Raw genomic sequence first — 18,472 nt, 5'->3', positions numbered from 1 at the left:
GCAGAGGAAGTGCGGGTTGGAACTGTGTTGGTGGGTGACTGAGAAGCTGCTGTGGTTTAGATGCTGTGTTCTCCAAAAGCTCATGTGTGAGACAATGCAAGAAAGCTTGGAGATGAAATGATTGGGTTTTGAGAACCTTAATCCAACCAGTGCATTAAACTTCTGATAGAGACTAACTGGGTGGTAGCCTTAGGCAGGTAGGATATGACTGAGGAGGTAGGTCATAGGGGACATGCCTTTGGGGTTTATATTTTGTCCCTTGTGAGTGGAGAACTAACTCTCTCCCTCTCTCTCTCTCTCTCTCTCTCTCTCTCTCTCTCTCTCTCTCTCTCTCTCTCCCCCTCTCCTCTACTCTCTCTCTCTCTCTCTCCCCCTCTCCTCTACTCTCTCTCTCTCTCTCTCCCCCTCTCCTCTACTCTCTCTCTCTCTCTATCTCCCTCTCCTCTACTCTCTCTCTCTCTCTCTCTCTCTCACTCTCTCTCTCTCCCCCTCTCCTCTACTCTCTCTCTCTCTCCCCCTCTCCTCTACTCTCTCTCTCTCTCTATCTCCCTCTCCTCTACTCTCTCCCTCCCTCTCTCTCTCCTCCCCCCCTCTCTCTCCCCTCTCTCTCCCTCTCTCTCTCCCCTCTCTCTCTCCCTCTCCCTCTCCCTCTCTCTCCCTCTCTCCCTCCCCTCTCTCTCCCTCTGTCTCCCTCTCTCTCTCCCTCTCTACCTCCCCCCTCTCTCTCCCTCTCTCTCCCTCTCTCTCTCCCTCTCTCTCCCTCCCCTCTCTTCCTCTCTCTCTCCCTCCCCTCTCTCTTTCTCTCTCTCCCTCCCCCTCTCTCTTTCTCCCTCTCTCTCTCCCTCTCTCTCCCTCCTCTCTCTCCCTCTCTCTCCCTCTCTCCCTCTCTCCCTCTCTCTCTCTGTCCCCACCAGCTGCTTTCCTCTTTCACATTCTTATGTCAGGATTCTCTGCCTCACCTTGGGCCCTGAGGAAAGGAATCAGCCATCTATGGACTGAGACCTCTGAAACCATGAGCCCCCAAATAAACTTTTCTTCCTCTAATTGTTCTTGTCAGGTCTTTTGGTTACAGCAAGGAAAAAGCTGACTAAAACACCAGCCAACCTGAGCAAAAGAAACTCCAGTACAAGTAACAACAAAATACATAATTATGAGAAAATACTTAGGAAACAAAGGATATCAAAATTATTTTAAGCAAGATATCTTGCAGAATGTATGGGGCTAAAACTTATTGGACTTAAAGAGACTTGAAAGATACTTAGAAAATATGTATCTTGTGTCAATAAATTAAACAAACTAGAGGATAATTTCCTAAGAAAATATACTTCATCAAGCAGACCAAGCAAAACTGAACAGACCAATTTCCATAAAAGAAATAGGAAACATTGCAAAGGAAAACTCAACAAAAAAGCATCAAGACTAGATGGTTTCACAGGACACTTGCACCCAACTTTGAAGGTTAAAACACTTCTTAGAGAACTCAGACTATTTCAAAGCACAGGAATGCAAGCAAGTGTACACACACACACACACACACACACACACACACACACACATGAAAACCTAATATCAAAACCCAACAAAGATTAGAGAGAATTTAAAAATTGAGAAAATAATAAATACAATAAAATATGTTAAACCTGAATGAAAATGTATCATGACCTCATTGGGTTTCTTCCAGGAAGGTAAAAGTGGTTCAATATCAGGAGATCTATTCTATTACAGGAGGAAAAAATAACCATCTGTCAAATTTCAAAAGTATTCATGATACAATTCTCAACAATTGGAATTAATGTTTATCACCTTAACCTGATAAGATATAAACACTTCAAACCCAAATCCTTCAAATTACTTAATAAGGAAACACTAGACTTCCTGTAGGGAACTAGGAACAAAACAAGGATGTTCCTGCCTCTAGCACTATTTAAAATTTTATCAGCAGCATTAGCCAATTAAATATGTGAAGGCAATCAGGGACAAAGAATCAGAAAGAAAACAGCTACATCTGCCTTTAAGATTTGCATATGATGTGATGGTATGGAAATACCAAAAGAATTAATGGAAAGATTGCTATAAATAGTGCAAGAAATTCACAACTGATATCACAAAAGTTAATGCTCCTAACACAGACAGAGTATTGAAAATTTGAATTAAAAAGTCACTTAAAATAGCTCTTAGAAATATTAAATCATGCTCAGGCTCACTACCAAAAGGGAAATACAAGTTAAAAATGGCACCAAGTTACTATTTCCCAAGCATCAAGTTGAAAAATACCCACAAGTCCAACATATGTTATGGTGACAATGTGGGGAAAGAGGTACCTGTACATTTCCATTCAAAGTACGCAAGAGTCCAGGAGTATGGAATTTATAAAAGCTACTAAGTGACACCATCAGTAAACAATCAGATAAATCTAGGAAGCAGAATATTCTATAAGACCAAAAAAAAAAAAGTCTCATTTCTTCCAATGGATCAATGGCTGGGAAAAAATATCTTGTAGAATGTATGGGGCTAAAACTTATTGGACTTAAAGAGACTTGAAAGATACTTAGAAAATATAATAATCTGGGGCTGGGGATGTGGCTCAAGCGGTAGCGCGCTCGCCTCGCATGCGTGCGGCCTGGGTTTGATCCTCAGCACCACATACCAACAAAGATGTTGTGTCCGCCGAGAACTAAAAAAAAATAAATATTAAAAAAAAGAAAAGAAAATATAATAATCAAATACATTGTGTGGACCTTGTTTGGGTCCTGATTCAAAGAAACCAATGATACAAAGAAATATTTGTGACAATCGGGGTGGGTATCAGCCTACTTCAAGGAATTATTAGTAATTTTGCTGGAGATAATAATGGTTATTACGCTAAAAAAAAGGGAAATTTCATCAATGTATGAGGAGTTATTTCTGAAAGGACTTATCAGAGTTGCTTTAAGATGAGCTGGCTACCATGTTGAGCATTGCTAATGTGTGATGCATTACCACTACAATCTACTTTTGTTTAAACTGTAAAATTCCCTAAGAAAAAGTTAAGAGTGAACACAGTGCTCCATGGACTGCAGTCACTCTTGTAAGACTAGGATGCCATGCAGTATCCATAAAGGGCATCCATGGAAGGGACCAGTAGGTGTGCTGTGAGTCATCCCGCTGAATTCTCAGAATCCTCAAGCAGAATGGAGCCTTCTCCTTCCCAAATTACCTACTCTGAGATGTTGATAACAACCAGTAAATAAGAGCCAGGCTTTGAGTCGAATCTGTCACTTGTCAGACCCCCAAGCTGACGCTGCTGCAGGTTTATGTCACTGTCCCCCTGGAAGGGACAATTAAAGTGCTCCAGCAAAAGTATCATCCACGTACTGTATGAAGGACAAAAATCTTCTCCCTTTTCTTTCTTTTCCCTTTATTTACAACTTTTTATTCACTTTGGTCTCCTTATGGTGCCAATTTCATGCTACACATTCCTTTTTTATAATAGTTTTGGAGTTCCTTTCTGTCCTATGTCCCCCCCCCCCCCCGCCACCTTTTTTCCCGCTTCTTTTTGTATCTTCAAAACAGCTCAGATAATGACATCCTATCGAATATCATCATGTTCCAACTTCATTATGTACTCTCCACCCTGCTTTCCTGTGGTCAACAAGGTATTATGATTTGGTCCATTCCATGGATGCCCTTATAAATAACAAGGTGCTCTGTTCTGTGACAGTGCCAGGCCATGGGCTTTGCCCTCTGTAGCATTATATCCTTCACCCTGGCTTCACAAAGCTGGCATTTTGGGCCATTTCAGATGTTCCCAGGCTTATTATAAAATGCAATTGACTTTTAAGATACTCTTATGCAACTTAGCTCTTACTAATTTCTGTTGGCATGGCCTTTTTAAAGATTTCAATATGAATTAAATTAAAAGGGGTCTCATTTTACTGAAATCAATGTGAAAACTTCATTAAACTGATGAAGATGTTCCCCACACATTGGGTGTTAACTTAAGCACACTCACCTTGACAACACCGCGGATGTGCATCTTTGCTATCATCTCTGCCGTGTACAGGAACATCAACAAAGTATCCAGAGTAAAGGTCACATACTGGAGAGGAGGGTAGTGCTCGAAGGTCATTGGTGTGTTCATACACACAGAGATGACGCTGATGATGGCACAGATGCGCAGCAGAGAGTGGACCCACTGCAGGAGAGGCACAGAGAGACCACGTGACACTCCAGATGGGTTTCTTTAGCCTGCATTATGAACCATACTACTTGCCAGACATAAAGCTAGGATTTAAATATTCCACCAGTGTGGAGATAAGAAGGGGACGAGTGTCTATTAGGTGTGTATCATGTGCTAAGCGCAGCTTGCTTTCAACATGAACACACTAAGATTCAGAAAGGTTAGGAGACATTCCTGTGGTCAGGTATAAAGAAGTGCCAAAACCTAGATTTAGAGCTAATCAGGATTTAAAGGTCTCTGGTAATTTCCAGCAATTCACTCATAGAAAGACTTGATGTTGCTCTTCCCCTGTTTTATACTATGAGCCCCTAGAATTTGGGTCATATTCTATTTATAGTACTATATTTACATAGTGTAGCATCTACCACAATGCCTTATCATCAGAGATCACAAATGCCTTTTAAAGTGAATTGATATAGAGTGCTTCCCGTGTATAGGGTTTTCTTTGTATTTGTATCATATATAATCTGAATGAAACATAATTTTAAAAATCTACTTCATCCTATATTTTGAAAAGATAATAAGTAAACATTTTATTTTAGAGATCATGTTATATACAAATTTTGCCCATAATCTCCTTCAGAATTGTAAAAATTTAGGTTTTTGTGCCATTCTAGCAACACAGTCACTGTTGGAAGATTTTTCTTAAACCCCATACAAGAGGAAAGATTAAAAATATAAATGTGGGTGTTTACATATACATATACATATACATATGTATAGGACTTATGGTCATTCACAAACAATATTTTATTCTGAAAAGTAATACCTAGGATAAAAATACTTGATTGCATCTACATGATAACCCACATAATTAATATCACCAGTGAATTATTTAGCACACAAATTCTTAAGCATAATGTAAATGTTGTTTATTGACCATCTTGGATACATATATGGTTTTGTTAATTCATTAACTTTTTATTCCCCCTGAAAAAAATTTTAGTTTAGTAGTAGATGAATTCTGCAGATATGCAAACTAGTAAACCCTTAAGATGAAAACTAGAAAAGATTATAAGAACTTTGAAGGGAATTAGACATGTGTGGGCTAGGGAGTAGATTCTAATATTTGCCTGACAGTTATAATATTTGCATGAAGACCTCATGCCAGTAATTCCATGCCACCTAAGTCATGGATGATCCAATTTCTTTTAAGGGTTGTTATACATTTCATGCAATCTGGAAGCACTTCAATAAATAGCGCCTGCCTGGATTTCCAACATAAAGAATCTAGTTACCAAAAGAGCTTCCAAAGAAGGGTCCTTGCACAACAAATCTGTTTTGAATTTGAAGAAAGATTTACAATTACAGGGCTGGAGATGTGGCTCAGTGGTAGAGCACGCACCTTGCGTGTGTGAGGCACTGGGTTCGATCCTCAGCACCACATGAAAATAAATAAAGGTATTGTGTCCATCTACAACTAAAAAAAACATATTTTTTAAGAAAAGATTTACAATTACATATTAATTATGACAGTGCTTCTGAGGCTATATCTATATCACCACCATGTTCATATAGTTTTGTAGCAGTTAGACACTAAGAAAAAGTTAGTATGTGATTTATTCTATCTTCCACTCAATTCTCTAAATATTGATGGAAGACCTACTATGCATCAGATGTGCTGGGCTCTGAGATTATAAAATGGAAGCAGTACAGTCCAACTTATAATGATCATGCATGACAGTAGTACAGCACATATACATTATACACACAGTCATCCCTTGAAATCTGTGATATCTGTTGGGCAGATATCTGTTGGTTCCAGGAACCCCCTGCAGACACCAAAATCCAAGAATGCTCAAGTGTCCTGTATAAAATGGCATTATATTTGCATATAACTTATCCACATTCTCTGGAACACTTTAAATCATTCTGGATGACTTATAATACCTAACGCTATGTTAGTACTATGTATATACTATCATACTGAGTTGTTTCTCAAATAATGACAAGAAAGAAGACTGCAAGTTCAGTACAGAGGCAGTATTTTAAAGAATATTTTCAATTGGTGGAATCTGTAGATACAGAATCCATGGATACAGAGTACTGGCTCTACTTATATACAATACACGTTTATATTATGCACAAATATAAAACAGGATAAGTGGTAGGGAGGGTTGGTGTCTCCAGCAGCCCTAATGGATGTGGAGGATTTGACTCTTCAGAGCAGTACACACAGGGCAGTGATGTGAACAAGCCCAACAGTCTGGGGAGCAGGAAGTGGCTGCTGAGCCTCAAGAGGACTGGTGTGTAGATTCAGGGAAGAGGTAGCTGCTAGCCAGGGCAGAGCCTGCAATAAAGCTGTAAATGTAATGCCAACACATTTCAATTCACAATGACGGCATCAGGGATGTTTCGATGATTGTAAAGCACTAATAGCGGTGTAGAAAGAAATGTGAGCAGACTAGGAAAGCAGACTGGAAAGAGAAGGGAACTAGACCACCTGGCCTCTCTTCCTCTGAGAGCAACTCACAGTGGCATCTCATCCTTTCATTTGAATGGCTCTCAACTTCCAGACTCTGAGACTCATTTATATTCCACTGCAGCTCAAACAGTCAGTTCAAAGCCAAAGGTACATGCTTTTTGAATTTGCGAATCAAATTTCTCTTATTATCAGCATGTGCTTCTCCATACTTCAAAAAAAGAAACTTACTGGCTTGTTAATCCAAAGGATGTCGGCGTTGTCTGACAGAGATTCGTCAGGACCAAAGTCGGTAACTGGCTGGGCTTCCACCCTGGAGCTCTGCTTCCTTTTGAGCATGCTGAAGTTAGCTTTGGGGTGCAGGTACCAAACGACAGTCTGGGAAAAGGAAGAGAGGGTTTTGTTCATCACCCAATCAAAAACATCAAGGTCTTCATGTGTGTTCAGGAATTGGTGGATCAACAGGTGTTCCATTCCATTGTATACCACAAATGCATGCAAATTGAAATCTTAAAAAGATGAGATAAAATAACTGTTAATAAAAGCTTGATTTGTTTCTCCCAATGTAATCGATTATCTTATATACTTCATACGTAGTTTAGAGACCACTGAACAGCAGGGGTAAATTGCTTGCCTCTTTGGGGACACATTGTCAGAAAAATTTCTGAGATATATGTTCATATACCTACAGCTGCCTCTACTTCAAGATGGTCTGTACCAAAGCCCTGCTGACGATCCAGATGGGGCATGTGTTCTGCAATAGTTACCCTGTGTCGTTTTAATAGGACATTCACACTTAGCTCCTACTTTCCACAGTAGTCCCAAGCTGATTTCCCATTTTTTTCCTACCAAGAAAGGATGGTATTATGGTTTAGATATTAGGTGTTCTCCTAAAGCTCATGTGTGAGACAATACAAGAAAGTTTAGAGGTGAAATGATTAGTTTATGAGAGTTTAACCTAATCAGTCCATTAATCCCCTGGTAGGGATTAATTGGATGGTAACTGTAGACAGGTAGGGTGTGGCCAGAGGAGGCGAGTCCCTGGCAGCATGTCTTTGGGGTTTATACTTTGTGGTAAGGGGAGCTGTCTCTCTCTGCTTCATGGTGCCATGTTCTGAGCTGCTCTCCTTGGCCATACTCTTCCTCCATGATGTTCTGCCTCACCCATGGCCCATAGCAATGGAGTTGGCCATCTGAAACTTTAGCACCCAAATAAACTTTTCCTTATGTCTTTTGATCAGAGAAGTAAAATAGCTGACTAAAACAGGTGGAAACCAGGCAGATCAAGTTGGAACCTCCTTTTAATGGAGGTTTGTTTTCTTTTATGAATGCAGTGGTTATCTAAATTCTTCTAGCTACTCTTCAGTAAAATCTTCACAAAATTCCACTGAACAGGAAAATGAGATTCTAGCTTGCCACATTGTTTCCACAATTCTGAGTCATCTCCATCCTCCTGGGGCCATTGCTTCCACCTGCCACAATTCAGCAGTCATTGAAGAGGCCCTCATATAGGTCGAGCAAATACAAATGGCAAATAAGGGTAATAGAATGTGAGAAGAAAGGGTGAATCATTACCTATGAATCCACAGTGAGACTTCCCATTTGATTAACACTTGGGCTGATCTTAAAGAAAGAAGAGTACCTAATGTCTTTTGCATACATATTAAGTTTGGAGCACTGAGCAATGGTATTTTATTTAATCTTTGTAGCAGGTCTAACAGGGAACATATTGTCTTTTTATGAATGCATGAGAAAGTCCAGCCTCAAGAAGATCCTAAAATTGGTCAGCTAACAATTTGACCAATGCCACCTAAGCAAACTTGGAATTTAATAAAAATTCTGTCTGATTACAAAGCCCAGCGTGTTTAGGGATGATCACACTGGTGCTGAGGACTATTAGGAGTGACAGGAGAGATGCTCTCCAGTCAATGTGCAGCTATGCAAATTGCAAGTCAGGAAAACGTTGATTTAACACCAGGAAGGTTCACTGGCTCTCCTATGTGATGCCCCATAAAACTAGAGGAAGAATCCTAACCAAGGACAATAAGCACCTCTCAGTTCTCTCTGAAGTAGCTGAAGAAGATTGTATGAATGTGTATTGCAGTGGGAATAAATATATGCACCAGCAATTTTCATTGGGAAAGAGAAAACACAGAAGCTCAGGGTAAAGTTTGAGTCTGAGTCTCTATGTTTGAGTGTCTCCTCCTTTCATTATGTGCTGCTCAACCCACCTGAGGAACTACCTCTGCAGAACCCTCCTATTCCCAGAAGAAATCAAGTTAATTGGCTTTAAGATGTGGAAGGTATTTCCAGGCTGTTATGGCCTTGAATACTGAGCTCGAATGTGGGCTTTGCAGGAGATTTCACTAATTAATTTTTATTTTACATAATTGGAGTTAGAGACTCTTGACATGCTATGTAAATGTATGCAGAATATTCAAATTATGCTTGCTCTCTGATTTACTGTAGAGGGAAAACATCTGGTGGCCTCAATTTGGGATGCCTCTTGAGTGACATTCTCCTACCTATCCAGACTAGATGCAACATCTCTTAGAAAACCTTCAAGATGACACAACATAAAGGAGGAAGTAAAAGAGCAGCTTTGCAATGAAATTCAAAGACCAGCAAAGGAATCTTACAGACCTAGCCACAATCCCTTTATCACTGAGACAGAAGAAACTGACGGACATGAACTCCATGCACCTTTTATTACCAATATGCTAGGTAAGACAAAATTGATTTTTGATTGATTTACTTATAGAATACACATCTAGAATTTTCTTTTTACAAGATCCACTTTGGCTATATTTGACCCATCAAAACAGTGCAACTACAGTTGAATGACATTGTCACTCACTTTGATGCTCACTTTACCTACTTCCAAACATGCCACCATATCAAAGACTGCCTAAGGCACAATGTGTTCAAACTCCAAAGAAACCTGCCTAATCCACACACACGTTACAACTCAACAAGAAGATCCTAAAATGTGGAATGATTTAATAAAATTATTATATGAAGTATACAAATAGTAAAATAAATTTATTGCAAACACATGATACTCTACAATTAAGTGGAGGCTGTTGATTGTGATAGTTCTCCCTTACACTCACTCAGTAATGTTGTTTTATGCCTCCATTCATGCTGAATCCATAAAACGGGACATAGCAGGCCTGTTATTCCCCTGATAAAGACCAGGAGGGATATTTGAGTATCCTAGGTAAGCTTATTGCTTTGATAGAAAATTGCTTCTGTGTATCTTTGCCTTATCACTATCATGTATTTATAAGCCAATATATTGTTTATGTTTCCAGAAGTGCCCGTCATAAGGCAGTACATGACATTTGAAAAACAGGGCTTCCAACAGCTTTCTCACACTTACTAAAAGTAGTTGCTATTTAAATAGTTCAATATTGGGGGAGCAGCTGCACAGTTTCAATATGTTCATTGATTAATCTTTGACTCAGAAACAGCTAACAGTAACTCAAGGGGAAAACCTACTCTGGTTTGTTGCTCTCTTTTAAATGGTTAAGACCTAGAGTCTTATAATTTGAGATAGTAATTTTACTTCTGTTGGAAACCATTTCCTTCCCACTTCTCTTGACCAAACTAAAAAGAAAAACATTCAATTTTCTTTAGCTGTGAGGTGCTTGCAACTCTATGGGTCACTCCTCTTCTTTGGAACTACCTGGGGGTTGGTATTAACTTCTTTCTCTAAATTGTGGCTTGCAGCCTGTCTCCCTCCAGCTGTCCACTGCCCATCTACTCTACGTAACCCCTACATGGTCTTCAGCTCTTAGAGGTTCCATGGCCGCTTGTTAGTGTCCAGCTACCATTCTTGACTCATGTATCTGAGCTGCTTCTTCCACACCAATCCTATCACCACTCAAAATTCCACACGACAGACCTGCCCAGGTCAGGCCCCCTGCCACCCTCCTTCCACTCATGTCCCAGATTCTACTGTCCTGAACTTTTCAGATCCCACACTAGACGGTCCATGCAGATTTACATTACACATATTCTCAGTGATGAATCCTCTTCTTGTTTCCTTGTTCTTGCATGTACAGAATGGCCCCTTTCATTTTATCCCTATTACTAGACTCTTTTATGGGTCATAAGACCTCGGGCCTGGGCTGCCATTTCTTTTCTTTCTTTCCTTTTTTTTTTTTTTTTTTTTGAGGTACTAGGGTTGAATCCAGGACTGCACACAAGTTAGGCAAGTGCTCTCCCACTGAGCTGCATCCATCCAGCCATTGGGCTGCCTTTTTAATATGTCTTCTTTACATCAAAAGTCAACTTCTCATATGATCATTTCAAATGATGCAGAAAAAATATCTGACAAAATTGAACTTTCCTTGATGATAAAAACTCACACCAAATTAGGTATGGAAGTAAGGGAGCTGGACATAACAAAGGCCTTAAATGACAAGCCCACAGCTGACATCACCCTGAATGAGGACAATCTGAAAGCTGGTCATCTGAGGTCTGCACCAACAGGAGGATGCCCTCACTCCACCACAGTGTTCTAGAACTCCTAGGCAGGAGAAAGATACACAGGATCTCCAAATTGGAAAGGAGGAATTCAAATTCTCCCTGCTTGCAGATGACAAGATCTTCCATACAGAAAGCCCTAAAGATTCCTCCAAAAACTTGTTAGAATAAGCCAATTTGTTAAAGTTGCAGGATATAAAATCAACATACAAAACATGTATACGCTAGAGTGAGGCACCTAGAAAAAAAGTAAGGAAGCAATCCTATTTTCAATAACCACAGAACAATAAAATAGTTATGAATAAATTGATCCAAGGAGGTAAAAAAAAAAGCTCTACAAGGAAAACTATGAAATGATGATAAAAGAAACTGAAGGAGACATAAGTACATGGAACTTTTCTCCTGTTCACAGACCGAGATAATATGGTCCCAAAATGAACTTCCCTGGAAGGGCACTTCTATAATCCCAGCTACCCAGGAAGTGGAGGCAAGGGGATTGAGAATCCAAAGCCAGGCTAGGCAACAGAGTGAGAGCCCATTAAAAAAAAAAATGGACTTTCCAAAACTCCGTTATGGTCTCTCCTGAAGTCCAGAACATCTCAGCTTATCTTGTTTCTCACTCACTCATTCTTTCCTTTACATAGTAAATTTGTGTATCCACTATGGTTTCAGCACTGTGTACTGAACAGGTATCAGAGAACCGCAACGGCATTCTTGGAGCCCACGAACCACCTGCTGAATTTCACCCCGGGTCTCCATGACACTGAACCCCACTGCTTTTGACCCTCATCTCCATTCACCCTGACACTGGCATGGTGCACTTCAGCTGGCTACACATCCCACTTGTCTCCCTTCGCCACACTCTCTCACCACTTCACCACTGGGTCTTCTCTGTTGTCTGCTCCATCCCACATCAATCATTCCAGATTTCCTAATCTAATTCACAATTTTTGTCTACGCGGATGATTTATTTGTTATAAAAGAAAGACTCAATATTCTGGAAGAAAATTGTAAAGAGAAACACCACTTAGCAAACCCATAGGATCTATTTTATTCTAAAACTGTCCCAAAGAAGACAGAAATCACAGGTTTATTTTTCATCATTAGGTGTCATTACCATTGTCAACACATCAGTATCAACAACTATTCTTAGGTTCCCAAACTATGGGGTCTTTATGAATGCAAGCAAAATTGTATATCTACAACCCTATTCAATACACACACACACACACACACACACACACACACCCCACTTCAGGGTAGTCTTTCATTGTTTAATATTTCTGTCAGTTTGGGAAGAAAATTAAAAAACTAACATGTCCAATAATGGCCCTCTGACTACTCACCCCTAACTTCCTTCCATGTCTTTAGAAGAACAATCATCGTTGCTAATGGGAGTTTTTCTTTCGTTCACACTGCATAATTGCATTCATTTTTTAAAATCCCAAACATTGGTAGACCATATGTATTTAGCATTGAACAAAACACACTTTTCTCTTCTGTACTAGATTCCTAAAGGTGCCATGCTCTGATGCACGTTTAAGTTAAAGGTAAAGCAGCAGATTGATAGAGGAGATCTTCCACCATTATGCACCCACTCTTCAACCTCCCTCAACCGGTTCTCCCATTCCTTTACAGCTTACTGCTGCATCAACCCCACCTACCCATGACAAGGAATGGAACAGATCACTCCCAGCCTGTCCCTTTGCCATCAGGCAAAATGAGTCTCATGCAAAGGGCCAGGATGGCTCGCTGATTAGTCCTTTCTTAGATCTCAAATACCTGCATCTTAAGTTAGGAGAAAATACCTCCAATTGTATTTTATTTTCATTAATAAAATCAATGCAGGTTTGTTATAGGAAAATTAGGGGAAATCTATAAAACAATATAAGAAACAAAAATGAAAGCCATCAGGAATTCTATTTCTACAGACTCAACCACTTTGCCAGACATTTGGGCAAGGGGGTGCAACAAAGCAGTAACCAGGATGGGCTGTCTCCACGGTGGATTTTCTTTTACTGGGATGCTGGATTCTCCAATGGGGCATGGATTGTACCTCTTTAAGGACTTTATTTTCTACATATAATTTTCCATTTTCTATGCATACATATGTTTCTAAATGGTGCTTCCATACAGTTCCTTAACCAGCATTTTTCTGTCCAGCAGTGCCTTCTGAACACTTTTTTAAATCAATAAAACATGCATACACAAAATCCTAATTGTAAACAAATACCATCTTCAAACATCTGGGCCCCTTTTTGTAGCAGACTCATAAGCTCTTTTGCATCCTTGTTCAAGGCCTTGCAAGGTAAACAGGTATTCACATATCTTTCGAGATTAATGTGTAACTGAGAAAGGCATCATCTCATATTTTGGAAAAAAATAAATTTAATGCTATCAATTTGTTGATTAAAATCTTAATTTTTATTTCACGTATGTCTGCTTCTTATCTTCTTTTTTTAATTGCCACAAAACCCCAAACAACAAACCATTTATATCTATCTTTGAACAACACTTTGCTCCTTTTCTCATGCACACTGACATCTTCAGTGTACTTGAGAACACCATGATCAAGACTTGAAGACAAGGGGGACATTTCTTCTTGATACAGGATCAGCAACAGGTCATTGTTTCTGTAAAGGTATAGAATGTCCAATTTGTTGCCAAATTCCTTTTCAGACAGTAGACATGATCATTCAGAAAGTGAATATAGCATCATAGATTTTATGCCATGGATTAGACTGAGGAACACACCCCACTACTTTCCTCATATTTTCTGTTATCCAGCCCCATTGTGCTCACCTGCCCCACCCACCAGACCTCCCTCTACTCCCAGGGCAGCTGAGCCCCAGGACCTGGCTCCCTCACCTCCCTCTGCCCTGCTGGGTGGGTTCTCACTGTGTCTCGAACAGACAGAAGACCCTCCTGCTTCACACTGAGATCATCTGCATTGGCAGCCATTGTCATCATTGACCAGGGCCTGGGCCACAGTCATCACCACCGAGTGCTGGTCCACAGTCATCACCACCGAGTGCTGGTCCACTGTCATCATGACCAAGACCTGGGCCACTGTCATCAGTGACCAACTCCTGGGCCACTGTCATCATAACTGAGTCCTGGGCCACTGCCATAATGACCAAGTTCTGGGCCACTCACATCAGTGACTGAGTCCTGGGTTCTCCTGCCCTCTGCCTCTCCTCTTGTGAAATCATATCTCACAGCCTCCAGCACATGGGACCTGGCACTCTCCAAACCAGAATCCAGCAACTCCAGTGTCTCTTGTTGTGTGGCTGCTCAATCATTGCCTTTCAATTTTAATAATACAAACCATTCAAGGAAGAATATCAGAGACAGAATTTCATGTAAAACTGAATGATATTCCATAGTCAGAATCCCTTGTCTAATGGATATTAACCTTCAATAACCTTCAATAGCTTACATGCACTTATACACACACACACACACACACACACACACACACACACAATGAGATGCTTGGGAGACATGGAAGTTTCCACAGTAAAATAGTGAGATTATTGGTTGATTTCCTCCCAGATTATGTTTACTGCCAAGTAAAAACAAACTCCTTGCAAAAAAAATGATTATTGAGAGTTTATTATGTTCTAAGCCCCATCTTAAGTGTATTGTACATTTTCTTACTCAATTCTTACAGGAACAAGTTTATAGATGAAGGGAATTTACTCCTGAAGTGAGCCAAAATGTGAACCAAGGCAATATGGCTTACAGAACAACTGAATTAAACATAAAGAGTCGTATCCTTATGGTTTAGGTATGAGGTGTCCCCCAAGAGCACATGTGTGAGACGAAGCAAGAATGTTCAGAGGTGAAGTGATTAGATTATGAGTAGTAACCTAACCAGTGGATTAATCCACTGATAGGGATTAACTGGTGGTATCTGTAGGCAGGTAGGGTGTGGCTGGAGGAGGTGGGTCCCTGGGGATGTGCCTTTTGGGGTTCGTGTTTTGTCCCTGGCAAGTGGAGCTCCCTCTGCTTCCTGGTCAGCACGTCCTGAGCTGCTTTCCTCTGCCACACCCTCCCCGCATCATGTTCTGCCTCACTCAGGCCCAGAGCTATGGAGTGGCCAACCCATGAGACTGTGAGCCAAAATAAACTTTTCCTCCTCTAAGTCCTTCTCATTGGGTCTTATATAGTAGACAGGTTAAAAACATTTTTTCAACATATTTTAATCTGCAACCTGGTAATTCTAAATTTACACAGCATTAGTGTTGTTTGTTAAGACAGGACAGTCTTTCCTCATCTCCTAAAATTGATGGGTTTTTATTATATGATTTCATTTATAGTTTTTCCCACCAAGTATCTATTAAAATGCTCTATTATTTTTCTAGAAAAAAAATTCAGGCTTCTCATTAAATTAATTTAAATGGACTTTTCAAGTTTCTGCCACCATTATCCATTTAGTTATCATTTTCCTTTGTATTTTGGCAGCAGAGGAAGACATGCCCATTGTTCTAATATCTCTTCAAAGGAATCTGTGCCCTAAAAGGACATCAGAAACAAACAATTCAGTTTAAGAAGTGGAGAAAATGACTAAATAGAACTAGAGAAGAAAAGAAAGGCTAAACTTTAGGAAATGAATTAACTATAAAACTCTAGACTTGATAGAAAAAAAAACAGGAGCTATGGCCTTCTAATCTGGAAGGAATGTTAATCTGTTAGTATCTATATGAAATTCTAGAATACCAAGAAATACGAAGGACAGAGAAGGACAGTACTCGAGAGAATTGGGTGATCAGACTCAGTGGATCTCATGATTTTGATTTGTAGGGTCTTGTTCGCTGACATGGATTATCAGATCAGAGTAAGGAAATTTTTTTTCTCATTTTTGTTTAAGAAATTTAGAGGACATATAATGAAAGTATACTGGAATATTCTCAGGAATCATCCCTAAGAAAAAATCCAGACTAAATAGAAGTTACCAGTTAGCAGATTAAAAAGAAGTAGGTATTTATTGCACAGAAAGAACAGCCTCATCTTGAAGTTTCCAAGGATGAGGTCCTGCTCTGCCCTCATAGTTCATGACCTCTTAAAGAGAGTATTCACAACTACGCAATGAAGAATTGACAAGAAGGAGCTCTGAACAGTCTTGGAAGAATTTTAATTGATTATGTCCAGAGTGGCCTCCAGTGCTGACAGGGACCCATACTCCTGAAGCTTCACATGTTTATGCATTCCATCATCTCCCAGGGAGAGTGATGGTCCATAAACTGCTACACGAAATTTTAGAACTGAAGCTAGCTTAGGCATTGTGTATTCTTTTTTTCTTTTTCTACCTGAAAGATGAAAACAAACATTTATTGAGCAGAATCTTAGGCTTACACGTTGTTATCCTAGTTCTGGAACAAGCACAATTCTAAACACCAAACACCTCTTTGAAGGTACTTTTTAATATTACTCCACAGTTCAGATTAAAAATGTAAAGAAGGCCGGGCACTATGATGCATGCCTGTAATCCCAGCAGCTCAGGAGGCTGAGGCAGGAAGATTCCCAGTTCAAGATCAGCCTCAGCAACTTAGCAAGGCCCTAGCTAATTTGGTAAGATCTTGTTTCAAAATAAAAAGTAAAAGGGGGTGCGGATATGACTCAGTGGTTAGGCACCCCTGGGTTCAATCCCCAGTACCAAAAAAAAAAAAAAAAAAAAAAGTGAGGCCCACAGGAGTTGGAAGCAAGCTGAGAATCCAAGTATGTAGGCTGTTTGTTTGGGAGAAAAAGGATAGGGCAAAGGAGTGAAAGAATGAGAGAAGATTTTATTTTACTATTTAATCTTAAGAACTTTTGTATTTTTCAAATGTTCAGCAATGATAATTTCTTTTTCATTTAAGACTAAATAAAAAGTATTTCTAACTAGTGAAGTTTAAGCCACTTACACCTAACATTTGGCAAGAGTTTATTGTGTGTGGGGCTGAGAGCTCCTCATGGACCCTGATGAGGCAGGTGGTCCCTGTTCTTTTTGTTTGTTTGTTTGTTTTTGGTACTGGGGTTAAACCCAGGGGCACTCGATCACTGAGCTACATCCTCAGTCCTATTTTGTATTTTATTTAGAGTCAGGGTCTCCTCACTGAGTTGCTTAGCACCTTGCCTTTGCTGAGGCTGGTTTTGCACTCACAATCCTCCTGTCTCAGCTGCCCAGGCTCTTTCTATTTATGATCAAACTGAGGTTTGGAGAAGGCAAGTGCCCTTCGGTGGGTCACACAGCTCATGTGTGATAAGCCTCCAGGCAGCCAGGCTCTGTCTGATACTTTGCCCTTGAACCTTCTTTGAATCAGACCTTTCCAAGCCAACTCTTTCCCAGAGAACACAGATGAGAATCTCCAGTTCCTAAGTGGTCAAATTAAATTAGAATATGTCTGCCACTAGACCTTCAATGCCAGGCCTCTCCCATAGCCTGCCTCAGCCCCGTAGGGATTCTTTGCTCTTGAACTTCAATGGATTAGAGGGGCCTTTCCCCCTAATCTGGCCTCTTTGCAGAGGGAAGGCAGCAGCTGGATGGTTTTCTCCTTGAAACACAGCCTGGAGTCCTGTATCCCTGCCCCCAGCATCACAGAGAACTACATGTTAGCAGAAGAATGAAGACAGCCTCAATATGTCGGTCCCTGGGGTCACAGCAGCAAATGTGTGTCTCCACAATGGAGCAGCTGCCCCATTTCCCAACAGTCATAACATCCTGTGGGTGATTTTTAATCTAATTTTGTACAAAAGTAAATTCCCTGATTTGGATGTGTTCTCTGTCTGTCTACCTCCTCCAAATCCCATTTTTCTTTTGGGGGTACTTACTCATTTGTCTTGACCCTCACTAAATCAGATGTAGCTCTGCAAAAACAGAATGTTTCACGCTGTTCCAGTCCCAGCAGGACTCAAGGACCACCCAAAAGGGGTGACCAGAGGAAGCCACTCTTTCCCAAGGGTCATCTCCACAGACAGGCTCTTCATTTCTTTGTCTTTTGTCAACAAACTGATTAGAAACAGAAAATGGTTCCTCACTTTTTTTTTTTAAATACTGAGTTTATTTCCTATTATCAGAAGAAAAGTATCATGTTAGTTTTTCTCAGGCTCTTTCTACAAATATTCTAAAACAATGTGATGGCTTCAACCAAGTAAGTTGTTTATGTAGTTGTTTTAAATTGTGAAAATTGAATTTTCATTGACCTTTAAAAATTACTGGGTTTAGTGAAGGAATTCAGGATAGACTACACTATCTCCACGTCCTTTGGTGATACCACTGAAACTGCTCCAACTAAAACAGTCTTAACTGTAGGGGAGGGAGGGAGGCTATATTTGTACTACCTAAATCACTGTATTTT

The 18,472-nt window shown here is 40.1% G+C and overlaps 1 protein-coding gene across 1 annotated transcript in view; it reads right to left on the bottom strand.

Moving 5' to 3' along the window:
* The window catches only part of NALCN (sodium leak channel, non-selective), a 288,158-nt gene extending 281,145 nt beyond the window's left edge, over nucleotides 1–7,013 (bottom strand). The window contains exons 1-2 of the mRNA XM_081302231.1: nucleotides 6,873–7,013; nucleotides 3,992–4,174 (exon numbers count right to left, since the gene is read on the bottom strand). Of these exons, the coding sequence (XP_081158357.1) occupies nucleotides 3,992–4,174; nucleotides 6,873–6,980 (291 nt within the window). The 5' untranslated portion in view covers nucleotides 6,981–7,013. The remainder of the gene's footprint in view (nucleotides 1–3,991; nucleotides 4,175–6,872) is intronic.
* Between the last annotated feature and the right edge of the window lie 11,459 nt (nucleotides 7,014–18,472).

Source organism: Spermophilus citellus (assembly GCF_964194105.1).
Source record: "Spermophilus citellus genome assembly, chromosome: 1".
In the NCBI taxonomy this organism is placed as follows: domain Eukaryota; kingdom Metazoa; phylum Chordata; class Mammalia; order Rodentia; family Sciuridae; genus Spermophilus; species Spermophilus citellus.
The sequence above is the reverse complement of the archived record's forward strand: the minus strand, read 5'-3'. Positions and strand labels throughout refer to the sequence as shown.